Source organism: Eucyclogobius newberryi, unplaced genomic scaffold (genome assembly GCF_026437365.1).
Source record: "Eucyclogobius newberryi isolate DKJ021-1_F unplaced genomic scaffold, fEucNew1.0.hap1 SCAF_11, whole genome shotgun sequence".
Taxonomy (NCBI): domain Eukaryota; kingdom Metazoa; phylum Chordata; class Actinopteri; order Gobiiformes; family Gobiidae; genus Eucyclogobius; species Eucyclogobius newberryi.
In genome coordinates, this window is record NW_027315735.1 from 15,099,603 (window position 1) to 15,119,370 (window position 19,768).

General features: G+C 47.1%; 2 protein-coding genes across 4 annotated transcripts; both read left to right on the plus strand.

Annotated features, from left to right (window-relative positions):
• Nucleotides 1-1,931: 1,931 nt before the first annotated feature.
• On the plus strand, nucleotides 1,932-6,830 carry LOC140349796 (BEN domain-containing protein 4). Its single transcript, XM_072436061.1, has 6 exons — nucleotides 1,932-2,728; nucleotides 5,032-5,619; nucleotides 5,701-5,792; nucleotides 5,864-5,890; nucleotides 6,081-6,324; nucleotides 6,448-6,830. Exons 1-6 carry the CDS (start codon nucleotides 2,197-2,199, stop codon nucleotides 6,678-6,680), a joined length of 1,716 nt encoding a protein of 571 aa, XP_072292162.1. The 5' UTR covers nucleotides 1,932-2,196; the 3' UTR covers nucleotides 6,681-6,830.
• Nucleotides 6,831-8,814: 1,984 nt separating this feature from the next.
• rab11fip5b (RAB11 family interacting protein 5b (class I)) lies at nucleotides 8,815-16,584 on the plus strand. Of its 3 annotated transcripts, XM_072436064.1 has the most exons (6): nucleotides 8,818-9,247; nucleotides 10,651-11,168; nucleotides 11,994-12,570; nucleotides 13,005-15,152; nucleotides 15,613-15,748; nucleotides 16,160-16,584. In XM_072436064.1, the coding sequence occupies exons 1-6, from the start codon at nucleotides 8,868-8,870 to the stop codon at nucleotides 16,415-16,417; spliced, it is 4,017 nt and encodes a 1,338-aa protein (XP_072292165.1). In that variant the 5' UTR covers nucleotides 8,818-8,867; the 3' UTR covers nucleotides 16,418-16,584. The 3 variants fall into 3 exon arrangements, with proteins under 3 accessions (XP_072292163.1, XP_072292165.1, XP_072292164.1); XM_072436062.1 differs by lacking the exon at nucleotides 16,160-16,584 and having other exon boundaries at nucleotides 8,815-9,247; nucleotides 13,005-15,139; nucleotides 15,582-15,743; XM_072436063.1 differs by lacking the exon at nucleotides 13,005-15,152 and having other exon boundaries at nucleotides 8,834-9,247.
• The last annotated feature ends 3,184 nt before the right edge of the window (nucleotides 16,585-19,768 follow it).

Sequence of the window (19,768 nt, forward strand, 5' to 3'; positions counted from 1 at the left end):
TCACTCCACTGAGCCGCGCTACTTTTGTGACTCGGGTTTGTACGCGCGTACGTCACTCCACTGAGCTGACGTGCGCATCCACGCTGCGCACAAGAAGCACCCAAACAACTCCCCACGCGTTTTTGCAAAATGTTGGACCTTGCAGATGATTGGAGAGGGTAAGAAACACATTTAGGGAAGAGGAAAAAACCCTATTAGACTTAATTCGGTGCTCATTAGACTATATTTCCCCATGTTAAACGTGAGCTCATGACAGAGAAGAATTGAATCGTGATACAATCCAGATCTCTGTTTTGTTTGCCGTCATGAAGGCTAAATCGATTAGTTCATGTATTTATCTTTACTTCTACAGGTCCCTCCTCAGACTTAACTCAATCAATCGTCCCACTGTCATGCTGTGGCAGAATTTACGTTTGCGTTAACGGCTGTTAATAGGCTAATTACCTACTGGAATTAACATGATAATGTTTTATTGACAGAAAGCAGAGCCCCCCAGTAACATTTTGTTTCAGCCCATCTGCCAATTTAAACATGTTTCAAACAAATCTTCATTTGTTCTGAGTAGCACTTGACCAATGGCCTGAGCAAACAACAAGAAGCCTTATAAAAGTATTTGTGGCTCTGAGGCTTGGCTCGTGCGTCCTAGTGGGCAGGGTGAGGGGCAGGGTGAGGGTGAGGGGCAGGGTGAGAGGCAAGGGCAGGGTGAGGGGCAGGGTGAGGGGCAGGGGCAGGGTGAGGGGCAGGGTGAGAGGCAAGGGCAGGGTGAGGGGCAGGGTGAGGGGCAGGGGCAGGGTGAGGGGCAGGGTGAGGGTGAGGGTGAGGGACAGGGTGAGAGGCAAGGGCAGGGTGAGGGGCAGGGTGAGGGGCAGGGGCAGGGTGAGGGGCAGGGTGAGGGTGAGGGGCAGGGTGAGAGGCAAGGGCAGGGTGAGGGGCAGGGTGAGGGGCAGGGTGAGGGTGAGGGGCAGGGTGAGAGGCAAGGGCAGGGTGAGGGGCAGGGTGAGGGTGAGGGGCAGGGGTAGGATGAGGGGCAGGGTGAGGGGCAGGGGCAGGGTGAGGGGCAGGGTGAGAGGCAGGGGCAGGGACAGGGTGAGGGGCAAGGTGAGGGGCAGGGGCAGGGTGAGGCGCAGAGGGAGGGGCAGGGTGAGATGCAAGGTGAAGCACAGGGTGAGGGGCAGGGTGAGGGGCAGGGTGAGGGTGAGGGGCAGGGGTAGGATGAGGGGCAGGGTGAGGGGCAGGGGCAGGGTGAGGGGCAGGGTGAGAGGCAGGGGCAGGGACAGGGTGAGGGGCAAGGTGAGGGGCAGGGGCAGGGTGAGGCGCAGAGGGAGGGGCAGGGTGAGAAGCAGGGTGAGGCACAGGGTGAGGGGCAGGGTGAGGCACAGGGTGAGGGGCAGGGTGAGGCGCAGTCTGAGGGGCAGGGGCAGGGTGAGGGGCAGGGTGAGCGGCAGGGGCAGGGTGAGCGGCAGGGGCAGGGTGCGACACAGGGTGAGGCGCCTGTGGAGGAATAGCGCCCTCGTGTGTCCGCTCAGATCACTTAATCCTGCTGAGATATTTGGGTGTTTAGCGTTTATCAGAGGAGATTTAGCAGTGCCTTCTTCATGCAGGTAAAAGCTTGTTCTGTGCTTAGAATAGTTTGGAATAACAGCTCATATTGGGCCTATGGGTTTTGTTAATTGTCAGTGTGTTATTCGCACGCGCGCAGTGCTTTAAGCTTTAAACCTAATCACAGGGAAATCCAGGCTGTGTTGTGCTTTATAAAGAGTGGATATTTTGCATTGCTCCATAGTCTATTATTATTAGTCTATAGTCCATTATTATTATTATTATTACTGACTAATAAGCCCAGCCTATTAGTTCCCCTTACAGCGGTGGCAGAATGAGCTGATCAAAATGGCCCCTCTTTCTTCATTTAGGACAATGTGATTTCCCCCTCTCCGATTGTAAAACACAGCGCCCCGTTGTTGCAGACGTGGTGAGGCAGCAGCAGTGGCCTGGCGCTAGTCCCGCCTGTATTTCCCTCTGGAGGGTGTCGGTGTCGGCGCTCCCGGCTGGGGATTGGAGCGGGGGCTTGTCAGTAAATGAACCCACCCTCACGCTGTGTCTGTGTAGGGAAACGAGCCAGACAGTGACGGATCTGGAGCCCTGTCACCCGCCGCCTGTCACACCAGCACAACGGAATACCGAGCCGCACCTCCCGGGATGGATGAGGAGATGCAATCCCCGGATGATGGACCGTGCGCCCCCAAAATGAGCCGCCTCCAGCGGGGTCCGTACAGCTCCCTCAAAATGTTCCAGACCAAGCGTAAGTCGCGCTTTGATAGATCTGCTGTAGTTGATGTGCCACTGTTTGGGGATGGAGCGGGACACCAGCTCACTTTCCATCCCGGACAGCTTCATCCTTTCCAGCCGCACCATCAGCAGCAGCTCCAGCTCCAGCAGCAGCGTCCGCAGCTCCAGCAGCTCCAGCAGCTCCAGCAGCTCCAGCAGCTCCAGCAGCTCCCGCAGACCTGCCTCGCGTCGAGCAGCAGCCAGCAGCAGCAGATGCACCCACAGCAGCAGCAGCAGCAGCAGCACCGACCCCCCTGTGAGAGCAGGCCCAGCAGCAGGGTGCCCACCTCCACCTCAGCCTGCGGCCAGCAGCGACGTGCCAGCGGGGAACATGAACCCAGATTCTCCCCTGGAAGAGCTCTTCTGAGTCAAGCTCCAGATTGCACCTTTGCCATCAGCTCAGGTGAGTCCAAGCAGCTCCTCTGTGCATCAGGTCAACTAACTTCACTTAAACAGTAAAAGGAGAATTATTTCATGTACAATGAGCCAGTTCTTCATGGTTTAGGCTATTTGTGTCCTCATCGTTTTTCATCCTCTGAGTTTAAGCTGCTGCTTGAATGAGAGCAGTCAGGATTGGATCTCTAGTGTGCAGTGCATGTGCTAAAAAATAGATTTGGTAATTGTCTTTGTGCCTCTATGTGTTTTCTCTGATGTGTGCAGAGCCCAGTCTCCTGTTGAAACATATTGTTCCATGCTCATTTTTCTTCTCAGCTGCTGTTCATTACAGTGGTGTTGTGTGGAAGAAATGAGCTCCCTGAGCAGAGGGTGGGTCCATGGGAACCTGTATTGAGCTCCTGGTGTTTATGAAATTAAACGTCAGACATCTCATGCTCTAATCAGATATTCATCTCTTTATCACTGCCACTGACGCAGGCTCAATTTGCTCTTCATTATTCTCCCTTTCTCACTCCAGTGTTCAGTCTGAGATCAGGTTGCAGGCAAATGTTATGGCAAGTTCATAATCCAACTGTAGGCTTACTACAAACATTACTAACATTTAGCATTCTGACCCTTTACAAAGTTTGTAACATTTCTAAGAACTTAAAATACTCAGTGCACTCAATGTTCTTATTTCTTATATAATATGTTACATATCACACTACATGATAAAATACAAGACAATTATTCCTTCTATTCTTCCTCAAGTGGTCCCTGATGGCTCAAGTTACCAAATGCCCATTGCACAAAGAGAAACACAGATCCCAGACTCTGCAATCAGGTCAGCACACAATAACACAAATTGCATTGAAAAGCCTTCCCAAAGAGTTGTGATTAAAATAAATGGGTCTCATAAATTTTCTTCTGCCAAGCGTGTTGTTTTTAATGAAATTTTATGAGGCTCTCAGCTCGCAGTGCCACAGCAGTGGTGTGATGTGCTGGAGGGAGGGAGGTGGGTGCAGGCGAATGATATCAGATACATCTCGATGGGTAAACAGAGACCACACGCATATTAATAAATGCGACACATCTGCGGCGGCCTGATAGACACGTCTGAACGACTGCAACACAACGCACAACTCATTTTGTCTCCTGTGATGTGTGCGGGCAGTGGGTCCGGCCATAGTCATTACATGGAGCTATGGAGGTTCCATCTCATTGAGCTATTCAGATGTGCACATGGCGTGTCATCATCTCCTCTGGATAACGGTGGCATTCTTGAGACAAGGAAGAAGACAAAACTCAAAGAATCTCAATGCGAAATATGTTTTATTTTCCAGATTAAAACTTCATCCATGGTAAAAATGTAAGCTCTGCATGGTTTATGGACCACTCCCAAAGTCCTGACAACTAGTGTCCCAGGTCATGTCTCCAAACCCCTGAGAAGCAATGAAATTACAGCCCATTTTAAAAGACGCACATGTATGAACATTCAAGGGGGAAATCCCACTTAGTCTGGATCTTCTCCAGTTGTTTTTAAGTGTTCGGGCTCGTGCTGCACTCTCCCTGTGTGTGGATAATTGTTATTCTGGGGTTTTCCCACTAAACCAGATCAACAACACCAGACCTATAGCGCTCTCCTGTCCAAAACACTTTTGGCATTGTCTTCTATTTAATCTATCAATATTTTAGATTGACAACAAAGATTTTGTCATTTTTCCATGATTCTATACCAAGGCCCATATTCTTGACACTCAACTTTATCTAACCAGACCAACTAGTCTCTAGTTATTCATCTCATGTCCAGCAGATGTCATGTCCGGCCCTTGTGCCCCTGTCAGCCCCAAGTATGAGCTCATTGCTCCTTCTTCTCTGCTACTGTTTCTGTTGTGACCGCTGTTTCACCCTCAGGGCTACGTCATCCACTACTGCTCAAACTGCTTAAGTCGACAGTCTAGAGCTACCAACGAACTACTACAACTCATCCTACAGTGGCAGGCCCAGACTCAGGGGCGGCACACGGCATGGTGTATTTCAAGACTTTCCTCTGTTAGATAGATAGTCAAAATAATAATAATAAAAGTAAAAGAAGCATTAATAAACAAAATAATAACCATATAGGCATCTGCTCGTTTTAGCATAAACTACAATGCAAAATAACCCTTGATGTTACACTCTTATCATGTTAGTATAATGCTTCATACATTTGTCACACAGAATGCCGCTGATGACAATGTCATGGGTCTAAAGATCACTCATTTTAATTTGTTTTATTCAAATGATTTTGTCTTTTGTCCAAACATAATTTTTCCTTCACATTTGCTTCAGAAAACCGTCTCATCTTGGATGCCTTTGCCCAGCAATGTAGCAGAGTCCTGGGCCTCCTGAACAACGGGCGTTTGCTGGAGCCCTCTCACTCCTTCATGTCCAACATCAAGCTGGAGGAGGGCCCAGGAGAGGGCCCAGGAGAGGGCCCAGGAGAGGGCCCGGGCCACAGCCCTGTCCTGGGGAAGACCAAGTCTGAGGAGAGCTCTTCCACCACAGACCTGGAGGAGGAGGCCCAGCCAAGCCATCTGACTCGGCAGCAGACCTCCGCTGTGCTGCGCATCTTCACGGACTCGCTCCAGAACTACCTGCTCTCAGGGCCCCGGCAGCAGCCCCTGGTGGCTTCAGGTCTGAAGAATGAGAGCCCACTTGTCGAGCCCAGCTCAGGGATGTCTCCTCAGCGACACAGCCTGGGGGGCTGGGGCTCCCCCACACCCTCTGAGTCCTACGGCCACCCGTCCTCCACTCTGCCTGAGGAGGAGGAGGAGGAGGAGGAGAGCTGCTGTCCTCGCTGTGTGGAGCTGGAGCAGGAGGTTCTGTCTCTGCAGCAGGAGAATGAGGAGCTGCGGAACAAGCTGGACAACATCCCAGGTGTGGTGCTGCTCTACAGCTTTGTACACAATACTCTCTGCACCTTTTCATTCATCTTTAATTCCATTATCTTTTCCCCAGTCCCGTGTCAAAATGTTCTTGACTTCTTTAAGACGGTTCTTGATTTTCACAATCAGCTGATTCAGCCGATGCCTGAGGAACCGTTCATCGAGGTAAGGGACAAAACAACTTTTTTGTTGTGTTTTTAATTTGCTATAGAATTTCATTTTATTTTTTTCTACAGGAGGAAGAAAGGCAGTCTGTTTTTGAGGTAAGACATTTAAAAAAATAATAATAATACAATATTTAGAATGGATTATGTGGTTAATTAGCAACGTAAAAATCATTTTGTCCAAGCAGTGTGAGGACAATTCACAATTATTTTTTATTTATTATCAACTGATTTCATTATCATCTGATTTATAAATAAAGCTTATTTATACATAATTATACAATTTCAGCAAGGAAGTAAGCAGCTCCTGGAGAACTACCCCCTCTTCATCACTAACAAACAGTGGGACGAAGCAGTCAATTCCTCAAAGAAAGATGGCCGACGACTGCTGCGGTACCTGATCCGGTACGTCTTCACCACAGATGAGCTCAAGTTCTCGTGTGGGCTGGGCAAAAGGAAGCGCTCGGTCCACTCCGGAGAGCCAGGGCTGGAGAGGCGACCGCTGAACCCCGTCAAAGTCAGCTGTCTCAGAGGTACAAGCACGTCTGCACTACGAGTACTAGTGATCTACTGCTTCAAACTATGAACATAAAGAGTCTTGAATTGTCTTTGTAGTTTAGTTTCAGTGAATGTTGTAAATGTTGTATTTTCCGCAGAGTTCATCCGGATGCACTGTGCCTCAAACCTGGACTGGTGGATGCCTTCTGAGGAGCAGATAAACAAAGTGTTCAGTGATGCTGTGGGTCATGCACGTCAGGGCCGAGCAGTGGGCACGTTCATGTGCAGCAGTGGCAGCAGCACCAGCAGTCTGTACATGGAGGCCTTTGATGGGCATCTATCACAGGATGAACTGTATCTCAAAGGCTGTCAGAATGGCCAGTGTGACTGAAGCTTTTAGGTGGGAACGTATTCCAAATGCCTGATTTGTAAAACAACATATCCCAAAAACAATGACCTCATCCTGTCCTGTTACTATGAAGAAAACATTCCAAACAAATGGGAAAACGGTGAGTTACTTTTGTATGGATGTACCATTGGGTTACATGTAACATATCATGGGCTGTAATATATCATTGTCAGCCCATGATATATTATAACTTCCTTACCACTTTTCCAAATAATATTTTCTTTATTAAACTTCTGCACATTGCACCGTAATAAGAAACTATCATTTCAGCTGTATCATTATTTTCACCTTTAAAACTATTTTTAATAGAAGAGTGACTACTGTACATGGTGTGAAATGGGCTATGACGTATATTTTATCACACTGTACTACGGGCCTTATTAATTATCTAAATTTAATTTCAAGTCCTTTTTTATCCCGGATGAAGAAGAAGTCCAGTTGTGACCAAAGCAGCGCAGTCATGGGCTTGTGGGCTTAAGTTAGTGGGAATAACATTCCCATCACCTAAAGAAGCAGGAGGTCACCAGCTGCACTGCAGTCCAGGATAATATATGTAATCTGAATGAAAAATAACATTCCAATTAGTTTTACAGACACCTCCACATTTCAACAGGAAGCTGGTTGATTGTTATCAGCTCGTTGAATTTATATCCTGTGCAATTTCCACTGCAGTTTTACTCCACATGAATATTTTAGTTGTTTGCAGTTGTAGTGTGAACACTATTGTCTTTCTTTGGTACTTGTATCATTTGCAGTCTGCATGTGTCCACGCTCGGACTGTTATTTTGACCACAATGTAGCAGTGTTCTGTTTGTTTTCTTTAAGGCAGCTGCCATAGATACTTGAATGCCTTAAACTTCCTTCGTCAACTCATATTCTTATTCACACATAATCTATGAAGGGTTTGGTGAATACGTTTATGAAAAGCACTTATTTCTAAATGAGAATCTTATTTGCACTTCTAAACCTCACTGAAGCAGAGACAGTGAGAAGTGAGCATTTATGAATGACTTCGCATATTTGTATTGTATTGTAATGTGTGAAATTCCCTTCCAGCTACTGTTTTCTATGGTTGAATGTATAAGATATTAGGCTATATACAGAGCGTTTGCCACTAAGTGTAAGTGTATAATAAAGAACACAACTGTGTGAGATGTCCCCTTCCTCAAAGCCAAGTAGAAAAGTGCCACAGAAACTCTCGTTCTTGGCCTCTGTCCTTGTACTGTTCAAGCTGTTTCTTTGTCATATTTTTATCCTTAAAGTTCTACCCACACTGTGACACTTACGTTGTTTTTTTACTGATGCAAATTGCATTTTTGTCTATTCTAAATAAATATTTGAAATTGTGTGACTGGTCTTCCATTCTAAACAGTTTTAGAAAAATTAAACACATCTTTTTGTTCTAATTGCCAATTCAGTTATTGCAATCTTATTTATCTCCACTAGATGGCGTTACACGAGCGTTTCCCGCTTGCTTCACAGCACAACTTGTAAAATAAAAGAAAATGTTTTAATGGATTAAAAAAAAAAATGAAAACAAAAATAATTAAATTACTAAATACAATGTCAAGGAAACAATAACAAATACATTTTAAATAACGTACTAGACGGCATGAAATTAAACAAATAATGAAAGTAGCATTTTATCAGCTTATGAGTCATATTAATTGGTCTTTATTAAGCAAACACAACGCATCACGGTTGTGTTAAACTGGGGCCCCTGCTCTCTGGTGCGTGTGCTTGGGGGTGTCTTTCTCTTTAATTCCGCAGCATCCCCGTCTCTCTCCGGCCTCTTCGCTGGAGGGTGGGCCGTGATCACAGTGTGCGTGTTCTCTCCGTTAACCCAGTGATGCAAAGACCACATGCAGCCGCAGAACAACGTGAACTTGGAGCCATTCCCGAGTTCATTTCCCAGTCAACTCGATTAGCCTTGCTTGAATTTGGAGATGGACCCGCGCCGCTTCACCATGAGCGCGGATCCCGTCTAGAGCCCGTCTAGAGCCCGGGCGCAGACGACACAGACGCGGCGGGACTTCTGCACAAAAGCTTTTGGCGCAGCACAAGACGGACCCCGTGGCGCAACATGCAAGGATTATCCCCCCCGTGCCATTTGATTTCACTCCAAACTGCGCGTATCTAGGGGCCTGCATCCACCGACACGTTTCAAAGATGATGTCACTGATCGATCTGGACGATGACCAGCGCTGGGTGCCCACTCATGTGAACGTGACCGTGCTCCGCGCCAAGGGACTGCGCACCAAGAGCAAGCACGGCAGCCGCTACCTGTACACGATCATCCAGGTGGGGAAGGAGAAGTTCACCACGGGGCTGGTGGACAGGGCCGAGGTGCCGCAGTGGGACGAGGAGTGCTGCTTCGAGCTGCTGCCGGGCATCCTGGAGGACGGAGGGCGCAGCTCGTACCCTCCCGGGAGCGGGGACCTGGTGCTCACCGTCATGCACCGCGTCCTGATTGGACTGGACGTGTTCCTGGGGCAGACCATCATCCCTCTGGATAAGATCTTTCAGGAGGGAGCGTGTCCGAGAGAGCAGTAGGTCATGAGTATTGGCTGCTGCAGGCTTCACTGGTGACACATGAGATGGAATGTTGAGTCATGACTGTAATGAATGTCATGAGTGGGATATGGTTATTATGAAGCCTGTTGTCTCCATTGGCAACTGATCATGCAGAACAACATGCAAGCATCTTTCATAAACAGCTCTTTTGTTAAAGCCCTTCATAAGGCCATTTCCCTGGACCTTTTGCTGGAATAACCATTTAACCTTGGTATATTACGCGGTCAGATTCACTGACCCACAGGTCAGCGGTTCGGTCGCAGCTACCAGCTACTGTGGTTATGTCCTTGGGCAAGATGCTGCCATTGTCTGCTTACACGGTGTGAATGTGCGAGTGGTAAATGTGACCATTTATTTTTTATTTATCCAGAATGCCGCCTTGTGAAATGCACAACACATAGATTGTAGAATTTTTTTTTTACGACAATCAATCACAACAAGATAGGTCACCAAAAATTATAGGATTCAGTTGAAATATCATTTTATATACCAATAGCCTATACACATATTTGCATACAAAACAGTACGATTTGAAAATGATGAAATCCTGCCTCGTGCTGATATGTTTTGTGTCATTGTAAACTCAGCAGTGGCACAGGTGACGTAACAACAGTCACTATGGGAAACACTCACAGCTCACACTGAGGAGCTGGATATGGAGCAAGACTCACATCTGGGTTTGATTTAGTCCTCCTGCCTTCTCCTGCCTTCTCCTGCCTTCTCCTGCCTTCTCCTGCCTTCTCCTGCCTTCTCCTGCCTTCTCCTGCCTTCTCCTGCCTTCTCCTGCCTTCTCCTGCCTCGACTGCCTCGACTGCCTCGACTGCAGTCCCGCTGTTAGTCCTGTTGCTCCTTATACTAAAGATAAGACTCAACATATTGTCTCCTCTGTTTACACTGCAGGTGTAAGAGAGTGCATCTTCAGGAATGTATGCCATTTCCTGCTCTGAGGCCCCTGAAAGTTTGTTTTCAAAGTGGTTTGATTTGATCCAGCCCCCTTAGCCATTTCCACACATTATGTAACACATGCTCACATGCCAAGTGACTGTTTTCATCTCCTTGTTTTAAAGTAATACATTTAAAATTGCACTATGTCACTTTTCTGGTGAGGTTCTGTGAAGACGACATTGCTTTACCTGGAATGTTACACACTGTAGCATTAAACTTATCTATCTTGCATTGATTCAATTACATTTGCTTACTCTTCTCAGTTCTGACTTGTGACTTGGCCTGGGTTAGGGTCAGTGTCTCCTGCTTGTCTCCATCGTAATAATGCAGTTTAATGTCATACTTTTGAACATTTCAAGCAAAGCAATGGAGAAAAAAGCACCTGTAAAATGTTTGTTTTGTAATGAATATTGATCATTTGTCATGGTCTTAGGTGGTTCAAGCTGCACTCTAAGGTGGGTCGCAAGGAGAAGGAGCGTGGGGAGCTGCAGGTAACGGTCCAGTTCACCCGTAACAACATGACGGCCAGTATGTTCGACCTGACCATGAAGGACAAGCCGCGCTCTGCCTTCGGCAAACTCAAAGACCGTGTGACTGGACGGAAGAGGGGCGACCTGGAGTCCTCCTCTGCCATCGTCCCGGGTCGCTACGCTGCCCTGTCCGCATCCTCAGGACAGCCCTTCGGAGAGGAAATGGGAGGGGTCGTCCGAGAGGTGGAGGTGACAGAGGAGAAGAGGAACAAGATGAAGGATTTCTTCAAAGGCAAGCTGCGTAAGTCGTCTGACACCAGGTCGTGCTCTTCGCTGGCCTCGGACAGCAGCATATCCTCCATGGCCAGTGATAACCCCCCTCCCAGTCTGGACCTGCTCTCGGACCCCCCCAGCTCTCCCATCTACACCAGCAAGGTCAGAGTGGACCCTCATTTTGGAGAGGCAGACTTGGCCAAAAAAGGTAAAGCTCAGGCAACATTCTCCCTCTCAGCTCATTGTTTTTTTCATGACGTAATCCTTCTTCTTCTTGTATTAGTTAACATAGGGTTAACGACCTCGAGAGAAAATATGTTCCACACAGACTAAAAAGCCGTTTAAATTGGAAATTGGTGCATTGTTGACCGTTGGTCACATGAATATTGGATATTTTACACAAATCAATCTACTTTATAGCATGTTTTAGCAGCGAGACTTTTCCCTCGTTCTTCATTTAAACCAAGGGAGTTCCAGCTGGACCGGAAGTGCGATTACATTGGAATTGTCAATCACTCAGAAAAGAGGGAAAAGTGGGCGGGGTGGAATAAGGTCAATAGGATTTTCAGAGTAAAAGTAAATTTTACATAATAGTACGTATTTTACACAGATTTTGAGAACACACTTAAGGGTCAAATGTAGTGATATCGATAAATGTAGTGATATCGATTCTGCTGATCTTTTGAGCGATTCATTAATTTCTCATTTTAAGTATACATTTTTGTTTGTTTGAAACCTAGGACTCTCATGCAGGGTGTCACCCATAAATACGCTAAAAATAACCTCTCTAAATGAAAGACAAAATTGACTTAAATTAAATACAAATGGCTACTTACTGAAATACAATAGCCTACTTTTACTTTTCATGTTACTTTCCACCACTGATTATTGATGATATACTCATTATTTCCCCCAGTGTTTGAAATTGTTGTAACATTGTTTCTGCTTTGTTATCATTATCAATGCTAAACATATTCATACAGAAGTTGAGTTCAAAGACAACCAAATCAGTTTCCCCCTCCTCTCTCCACAGTGCTCACCAGCCAGCACACCACAAAAGTGCTGACCCACAAGCGTGCTCTGAGCGATGAGGCCAATAAGATCACCACTGCGGTCCCTCGAACCGTGGAATCCTTCAAAGGCCAGACCATGACCCAGTCCAAGTCCTCTTTGTGCATCAACGGAAGCCACGTCTACGACTCCGAACTCTTCATCCCAAAGATCTCCGGCGCTCTTCCCTCCAAACTGGTCCTGCTGGAGCAATGCTCGCCTCTGTCTCGCTCCCTGCAGAATCTGACGAAAAAAAGCGAGGACAAGAGTTTGTTTTCAGAGGGTCGTAGGTGGTCTTTTGACAAAACCAAGAAGGACGAGAAGGCAGAAGCTAAAGAAGGACAGTCATCGCCGCCATCTCAGAGGTCGCCGCTACAGGCAGCTTCAGTCTCTTCGGCCACAGCGTCGCCGGAGAAAGGTAGGAAGTTCCGGAAGACGCTGTTCTCTGCGGGGCGAAGTGACTCTCTGCCCACCAAATCGGACCCGCCCCAGGCCACGGCCACCTCAGAGGGACGCCTCCGGGGCTGGTTCAGCTCCAGTGACTCTCAGAACAAGCCAAGGTGAGTCAGGGTCACCGACACTAAGCTCAGGTGACAGATCAATGCTAAAAAAAGGCACATGAAAGCTCTGTGGGCGTCTTGAGTTTAGTGGATTGATTTAATAGCTTTTCCCATCTTACACCCATGCTGTGTCACCACCACATCCAATAGCAACGCTCCATATCAGCATCCACATATTTATAAATGCTTTGTGAGATCGCATCCTCAAAAGAATAGCCGCCAGACGGTTCGAAATGGCTGCAGTGCTTCATTTATTTCCAAGCTTGATTGTTTTGCTAATGCGCTTTGCCTTTTTTGTATTTTATTTCCACGACTATTATTTGGCCACTTTTGTGCTTGTTGAATTTGCTGTTTGTGTGACAAAGCTATGCCCTTTTTGGTTCCTTGGCACATCATTAACTAAGAGGACTGTTGTGCCCTATTTTCCTCCACAGGCTGGAAGTTTCTCCTAAGGTAGAAAGCAGCTCAGACGTACCCCTTCCCCTCCCCTCTCGCTCCCCTGTGCCTCCCCTGCCTCTGTTAGAAGGAACCCACGCCAACCCTTTCACCACGCCCCCGTCATCCTCTCCCTCTTCCACGCCCCTCTCTCCATCCAACCCCTTCTTCCCGCACCTGCAGCAAAACCCCTTTTTTGAAGAGCTAATCGACTCCCAAAGCCCCCCGTTCACGCCCTCCTCCCTCTCCGACACTTCCCCTTTTCATTACACCACGGTTCCATCTACGGCCTACACATCTAGTTCCTTTAATGAGGCTGCAATCATCGCCTCCATAAAGCGTGAGCGCCCCAAGCCAGTACCTAGGCAGACATCACTTCCCGCTTTGCTCCCCAAGACCTCCTACCCTGGCCCTCGCTCCATGTCAGAGAGTGCAGAAGAATGGGAGGAATCTTTCGATGTCTTTGCCTCAAGCAGACTCAGCTCACCCAAAAGCCATTCTCAAAGTCGATCAGCATCGAGCCGTAAATTGGAAACGGCAAAAGCAATCCACACACAAGAGTTTGAACCCGTCGAACCTCCACCTTTGCCTCCAAGAAGAGTCCTGAAAACGCCAATCAATGAGATATACTCTGATGGCTGGTTGCATCGGGGTCAAGAACTAGCGGTGCACAAAGAGGCGTATTTGCTATCGCAGACTGGTGTGGCTTGTCTTCAACGTGGAAGGGAAGCAGAATTTAAAAGCAATTTGCCTGGCGTCTCCAAGAATAGCCGACCACCTGGCAATAAGGCGACGAATTTTCAACCCAGAATGGAAGAGAAGTTAAAGTATGCTCCGTTGCAGGACGACTCCGACTGCTGGGGTGGATTGCTTTTTGAAGAGGACTTGTTCGGGCCCATGTGCTCAAGGAATTTTGGGTCAACCGCTGTGAATAACAACCTATCGCTCAGAAGTGAGCTATTAGCTGCGGAGACGACAATTTCAAAGAACAACGGATCTTCAAAGTTTCTCGATAGTGAAATGTCAGGTGCAGACCTTGTGGAAATGTCACCTAAACCTGAAATACTTTTAATAGACTGCACTCCTCCAACAGCTGAAGAAACGCGAGAATTCCCATCGAGTCCTACAGAAACATGCCTGAACAATAATATTTCATTTTCCTTAACTTTAGGCGATTTGAACATGAATAACACAGATTTTGGTTTTATTGATTCCGATGCCTCGTCACACTCTGAAATTGTTGATTGCTGCAAAGGCCAAAATGGTCTAGGTAGGACTTTAGAGCCAAGTATCCCAGAATCTCCAAGGACCACTCCAGAAGAAATGTTTCATTTGAAGGACACTCACATACCCGAGATTAACTCTTCATTCGAAATATCAACAAATACTTTGTCCAATATCTCCTCCATAGGTCCAGACACTTGCCAGGACTGCCTTTGTGACTTACAGAATGTAGAACTTAATGCAAATGTCACAGGCAAAGACACATTGACACCTAACGTTCAAATCAAACTAGACACAACAGTCAATGATTCAAAAAAGCCACAAACTGCTTTTGATGATAATGGCAACCTACAGGGCAAGGTTGTTAGCGCACGCTTGAGACCCAAAGGTTTCTCCAACGCAAACAGTAGAAGTTGTAGCCCCATTAACCAAAGCAAACATGGAGAAGGAGAGTTTGAGCAGTTTTTGTCGCTCGTTCAGAATATCTCACAGGAAGGACCACTATCGTATCAACCCCGCAGATCAGCCCTGTGCACAATGAGAGCTTTAGATGAACAGATTGATATGCTAGTGAATAACATCAAGAGAAGTGGGCAGAAATTAACCGCGGAAGCAACTGTAGAAAACAATAATGCAAAGAAAATCATGAGCTTCGAAGATTTTCATGCTGAAGTCAGCCCCGCGTCCAGAACCCTTTCTAGGATTCTGTCAGAGCCGTCTCCTTCCATTCCCTCTGCACTTTCACTGACAGCTGACCATCAGGCTGAGCTTTATCCTCCTTCTGTCCATGGCCCCTCCTCTGACACTTCAGTCATGGGGCCCACATCTAAGGGCCCCTACCACACCTCCTGCACCTCTGACTGGCCCCTGGTTGATGCACACCACTCACTTTTGCCTGAGGAGACACAGCCTCCCCAGAGCAGGTGAGAGTCATAGCACAAGAATGACACATGCTACAATAACCATTTTAAGATAATGTATTTGCATCACTTTGGAAGTTTGTTTGCTCGCTCCTGGCCTGGCTGGTTTGACATTTTATGTTTGCTCTTTGCATCCAAAATATTGGATGCTATGTGCTGCACAGTTCTTGGCTTTTGGTTTTAAAACACACATGATAAATATTTGTTCAGCTTTCTTACACCTATTTGCTACTATATGAGTAAAAGACAAATTAATGCACATGATTATGTTGTGTGCATTATGTGTATATGTTTAGGAATGTGTTAAGCCAGGTTAGCCTGAATATATATTTTTGGTCACATCATTTATAAAAGTATATTTCACCCAGAAGCTCATATTTTCTAATTATGACAAATTGTGTGTGAAAATGTTCAGCACTTAAGATTTATAACCACTACAACCACTAACATATTGACTTTGCAGAACTCACCCAGTGAAGCCATTAACTTCCAGCCATTCAGAGAAGAAGGAGGGTCGTTCAGTTCTAGAGATGCTTAAGTCCACGATCAGCCCTGGGAGAGCGGCCCCACAGGCCACAGCTGAAGCTGACAAGGCTCCGGTAATGTCAACTAAACACTTTGCACCAGGGCTTCAACTTCATTTTCACCAGGGACACATTTTTCGGAGGACCCAGGCCAACATTGCTTTGCAAAATTGCCCATCCAGTACTGAACCAGAATTAAAATAGGACTAAAATAGTACCAACCAGGGCTAACCCTGAATCAAATCAGGTCTAAACTAGTGCTAACCAAGTATTAAACCAGTAAACACCAGCATTACATGTTTTAAATATGTGGAAGATGGGTTCTGGGCTGGATTAAATCACTTGGCCTTAAATGTAATAGCCCTGCTTTACACAGAGTATAAATGATTCTATAATTATATGATGATAATAAATGAGTGTAACACACAAGTCAACATAAACAGGTGTTTTGTGCCCCAGCTCACCAGTCTTGCCCCTGTGTTGCAGGAGGTGGTGGTGGACATGTCCCAGTACCAGGACATGACAAACATGGAGCTGATCTCTCTGCTGCTGCAGCAGGAGATGGACATGCAGAAGCAGCAGGCGGCCTCGCAGCGACAGACCTCTCAGCTAGACAAGTGTGAAGACGAACTCCGAAAGGTCAAAGCACAGGTCCGGGATCTGGAGGACTATATCGATAATCTGCTGATAAGGATCATGGAGCAAACACCCACTCTGCTTCAAGTGCGCACCAGGCATAAGTGACCACACAACCATTCTCTCCTAAAGGTGCACAATGTAACCTTTCTGATGATGGGCCCCTCACCAACTTGTATTGCTGGAAATAAGAATTACTTTTATTTTAACCCCAAGTCTTTTCATTAGAGATATGCAGCTGACCAGCAGAGGAAATAGAGTTATTAAAAACAAAGTGACAAAAAGAAATGTCAGTACACAGTAAGAATAAAATACTATAAAACAGTTTTTTTTACCTGCCACCCTCCTGGGTAAAAGCAGAATACATTTACATTTAACTTAAAAAAGATTAGTTTCACAACATATTTTAACAGCACAGAGCAGGAAGGAAAATTCAAAGGACAAGAATAATGCATTATTTGATATTGGCCTTTAAACAGGCTCTTGAGTACCTTTAGTTTATTAAAAATGGTTTATGAAAAACAAAATTACATTGGATCTCTGCTGCTTCCAACCAGACGAACCGTCCACTGGCTGCAGAGAGAATTACAACAGGCTAAAGTGCAAAGCTAAATGAAACTCCAGGTATGTTTTGATGAGGGAACAATGTTGTAGTTAAATGCTGTATATGTGTCCTTTATGTGTAGCAGTACTGACCAGCAAATGTGGCACGTGTGAGATGGAAAGTCCAGAATAGTTCTGGTTTTGGACAACATCCTTCTCCTCGACACGACAGAGAAGGATCTTATTGAGTCTATTAGCATCTCTCACGCGCCAACTGCTGCCACAGCAGACCACAGCAGACCACAGCAGACCATAGTTGACCACAGCAGACCACAGCAGACCACAGCAGACCACAACAGACCCCTACAGACCACAGCAGACCACAGCAGACCACTACAGACCACTACAGACCACATCAGACCACAGCAGACCATAGCAGACCATAGTTGACCACTACAGACCACAGCAGACCACAGCAGACCACAGCAGATCCCTACAGACCACAGCAGACCACAGCAGACCACTACAGACCACATCAGACCACATCAGACCACTACAGACCACAGCAGACCACTACAGACCACTACAGACCACAGCAGACCATAGCAGACCATAGCAGACCACATCAGACCACTACAGACCACAGCAGACCACTACAGACCATAGCAGACCACAGCAGACCACAGCAGACCACAGCAGACCACAGCAGACCATAGCAGACCATAGTTGACCACAGCAGACCACATCAGACCACTACAGACCACGTCAGACCACTACAGACCACAGCAGACCACAGCAGACCACTACAGACCACAGCAGACCACTGCAGACCATAGCAGACCACAGCAGACCACAGCAGACCACAGCAGACCCCTACAGACCACAGCAGACCACAGCAGACCACTACAGATCACATCAGACCACATCAGACCACTACAGACCACAGCAGACCACAGCAGACCACAGCAGACCACATCAGACCACTACAGACCACAGCAGACCACTGCAGACCACAGCAGACCACTGCAGACCACAGCAGACCACAGCAGACCACTACAGACCATAGCAGACCACAGCAGACCACAGCAGACCACTACAGACCACTACAGACCACAGCAGACCACTACAGACCACTACAGACCACTACAGACCACTACAGACCACTACAGGCCACTGCAGACCACTACAGACCACTACAGACCACAGCAGACCATAGCAGACCATAGCAGACCACATCAGACCACTACAGACCACAGCAGACCACTACAGACCATAGCAGACCACAGCAGACCACAGCAGACCACAGCAGACCACATCAGACCACTACAGACCACGTCAGACCACTACAGACCACAGCAGACCACAGCAGACCACTACAGACCACAGCAGACCACTGCAGACCATAGCAGACCACAGCAGACCACAGCAGACCACAGCAGACCCCTACAGACCACAGCAGACCACAGCAGACCCCTACAGACCACAGCAGACCACAGCAGACCACTACAGATCACATCAGACCACATCAGACCACTACAGACCACAGCAGACCACAGCAGACCACTATAGACCACATCAGACCACATCAGACCACTACAGACCACAGCAGACCACTGCAGACCACAGCAGACCACAGCAGACCACAGCAGACCACAGCAGACCACATCAGACCACTACAGATCACATCAGACCACATCAGACCACTACAGACCACAGCAGACCACTGCAGACCACAGCAGACCACAGCAGACCACAGCAGACCACAGCAGACCACATCAGACCACTACAGACCACGTCAGACCACTACAGACCACAGCAGACCACAGCAGACCACTACAGACCACAGCAGACCACTGCAGACCATAGCAGACCACAGCAGACCACAGCAGACCACAGCAGACCCCTACAGACCACAGCAGACCACAGCAGACCACTACAGACCACAGCAGACCACAGCAGACCACTACAGATCACATCAGACCACATCAGACCACTACAGACCACAGCAGACCACAGCAGACCACTATAGACCACATCAGACCACTACAGACCACAGCAGACCACTGCAGACCACAGCAGACCACTGCAGACCACAGCAGACCACAGCAGACCACTACAGACCATAGCAGACCACAGCAGACCACAGCAGACCACAGCAGACCACTAAAGACCACAGCAGACCACTACAGACCACTACAGACCACTACAGACCACTACAGACCACTACAGACCACTACAGACCACTACAGACCACTACAGACCACTGCAGACCACTGCAGCAGCGTACAGATGGCTCTGGCCGCCATAGACTCATAAAACATCCTGAGCATTTTCCTGCAGATATCAAAAGACCTCAGCCGCCTCAGAAAGTAGAGACTGCTCTGGCCCTTCTCGCTTGTTCTTAGCACTAAATTCCATATGGTTCCACAGTAAACCTATCTATCTCCATGGAGACTGGCAAATGACAAGTTATGGGTCAGATCTTTGGAGAGTTGACCCCACTTATTATAAGAATTTCAAGGTATTGTTGAGCAATAAAATCACTTGTAAGTGAATAAATGAAAGATAGATACATTACATGTGAACCCAGCAGAAATGTTACATGATGCATCTTTAATGTAGCACAGGCCGGGTTGAAAGTATCAAAAAATGGTGTTGCAGAAAACAAAAGCACCACAAACACAATGACTGCCTTTATTACTTGGACACTAAACACACATATACAGAAAATGGGCATGTTGGTCACTTAAAGCTAAAAAAAGAAATCAAATTGCCTACTTCAATGCAAGCAGATGCATCCATTATATCCAAGCTCACAAGAATCAATTTATCATGTTTAAAACCTGCTGCTATGCATAAAGTAAAAGACCAGTATACAAGTTTTTCTGTCATTCTTCCATTGATGTGTCAGTTGGC

Bases quoted from the DNA above. Each gene is read 5' to 3' on its own strand.
- LOC140349796 (XM_072436061.1), top strand. From the start codon at position 2,197: ATGGATGAGGAGATGCAATCCCCGGATGATGGACCGTGCGCCCCCAAA. The intron at 2,729-5,031 runs GTGAGTCCAAGC...CATTTGCTTCAG, and splicing joins CACCTTTGCCATCAGCTCAG to AAAACCGTCTCATCTTGGAT. The intron at 5,620-5,700 runs GTGTGGTGCTGC...TCTTTTCCCCAG, and splicing joins CAAGCTGGACAACATCCCAG to TCCCGTGTCAAAATGTTCTT.
- rab11fip5b (XM_072436064.1), top strand. From the start codon at position 8,868: ATGATGTCACTGATCGATCTGGACGATGACCAGCGCTGGGTGCCCACT. The intron at 12,571-13,004 runs GTGAGTCAGGGT...TTTCCTCCACAG, and splicing joins GACTCTCAGAACAAGCCAAG to GCTGGAAGTTTCTCCTAAGG. The intron at 15,749-16,159 runs GTAATGTCAACT...CCTGTGTTGCAG, and splicing joins CTGAAGCTGACAAGGCTCCG to GAGGTGGTGGTGGACATGTC.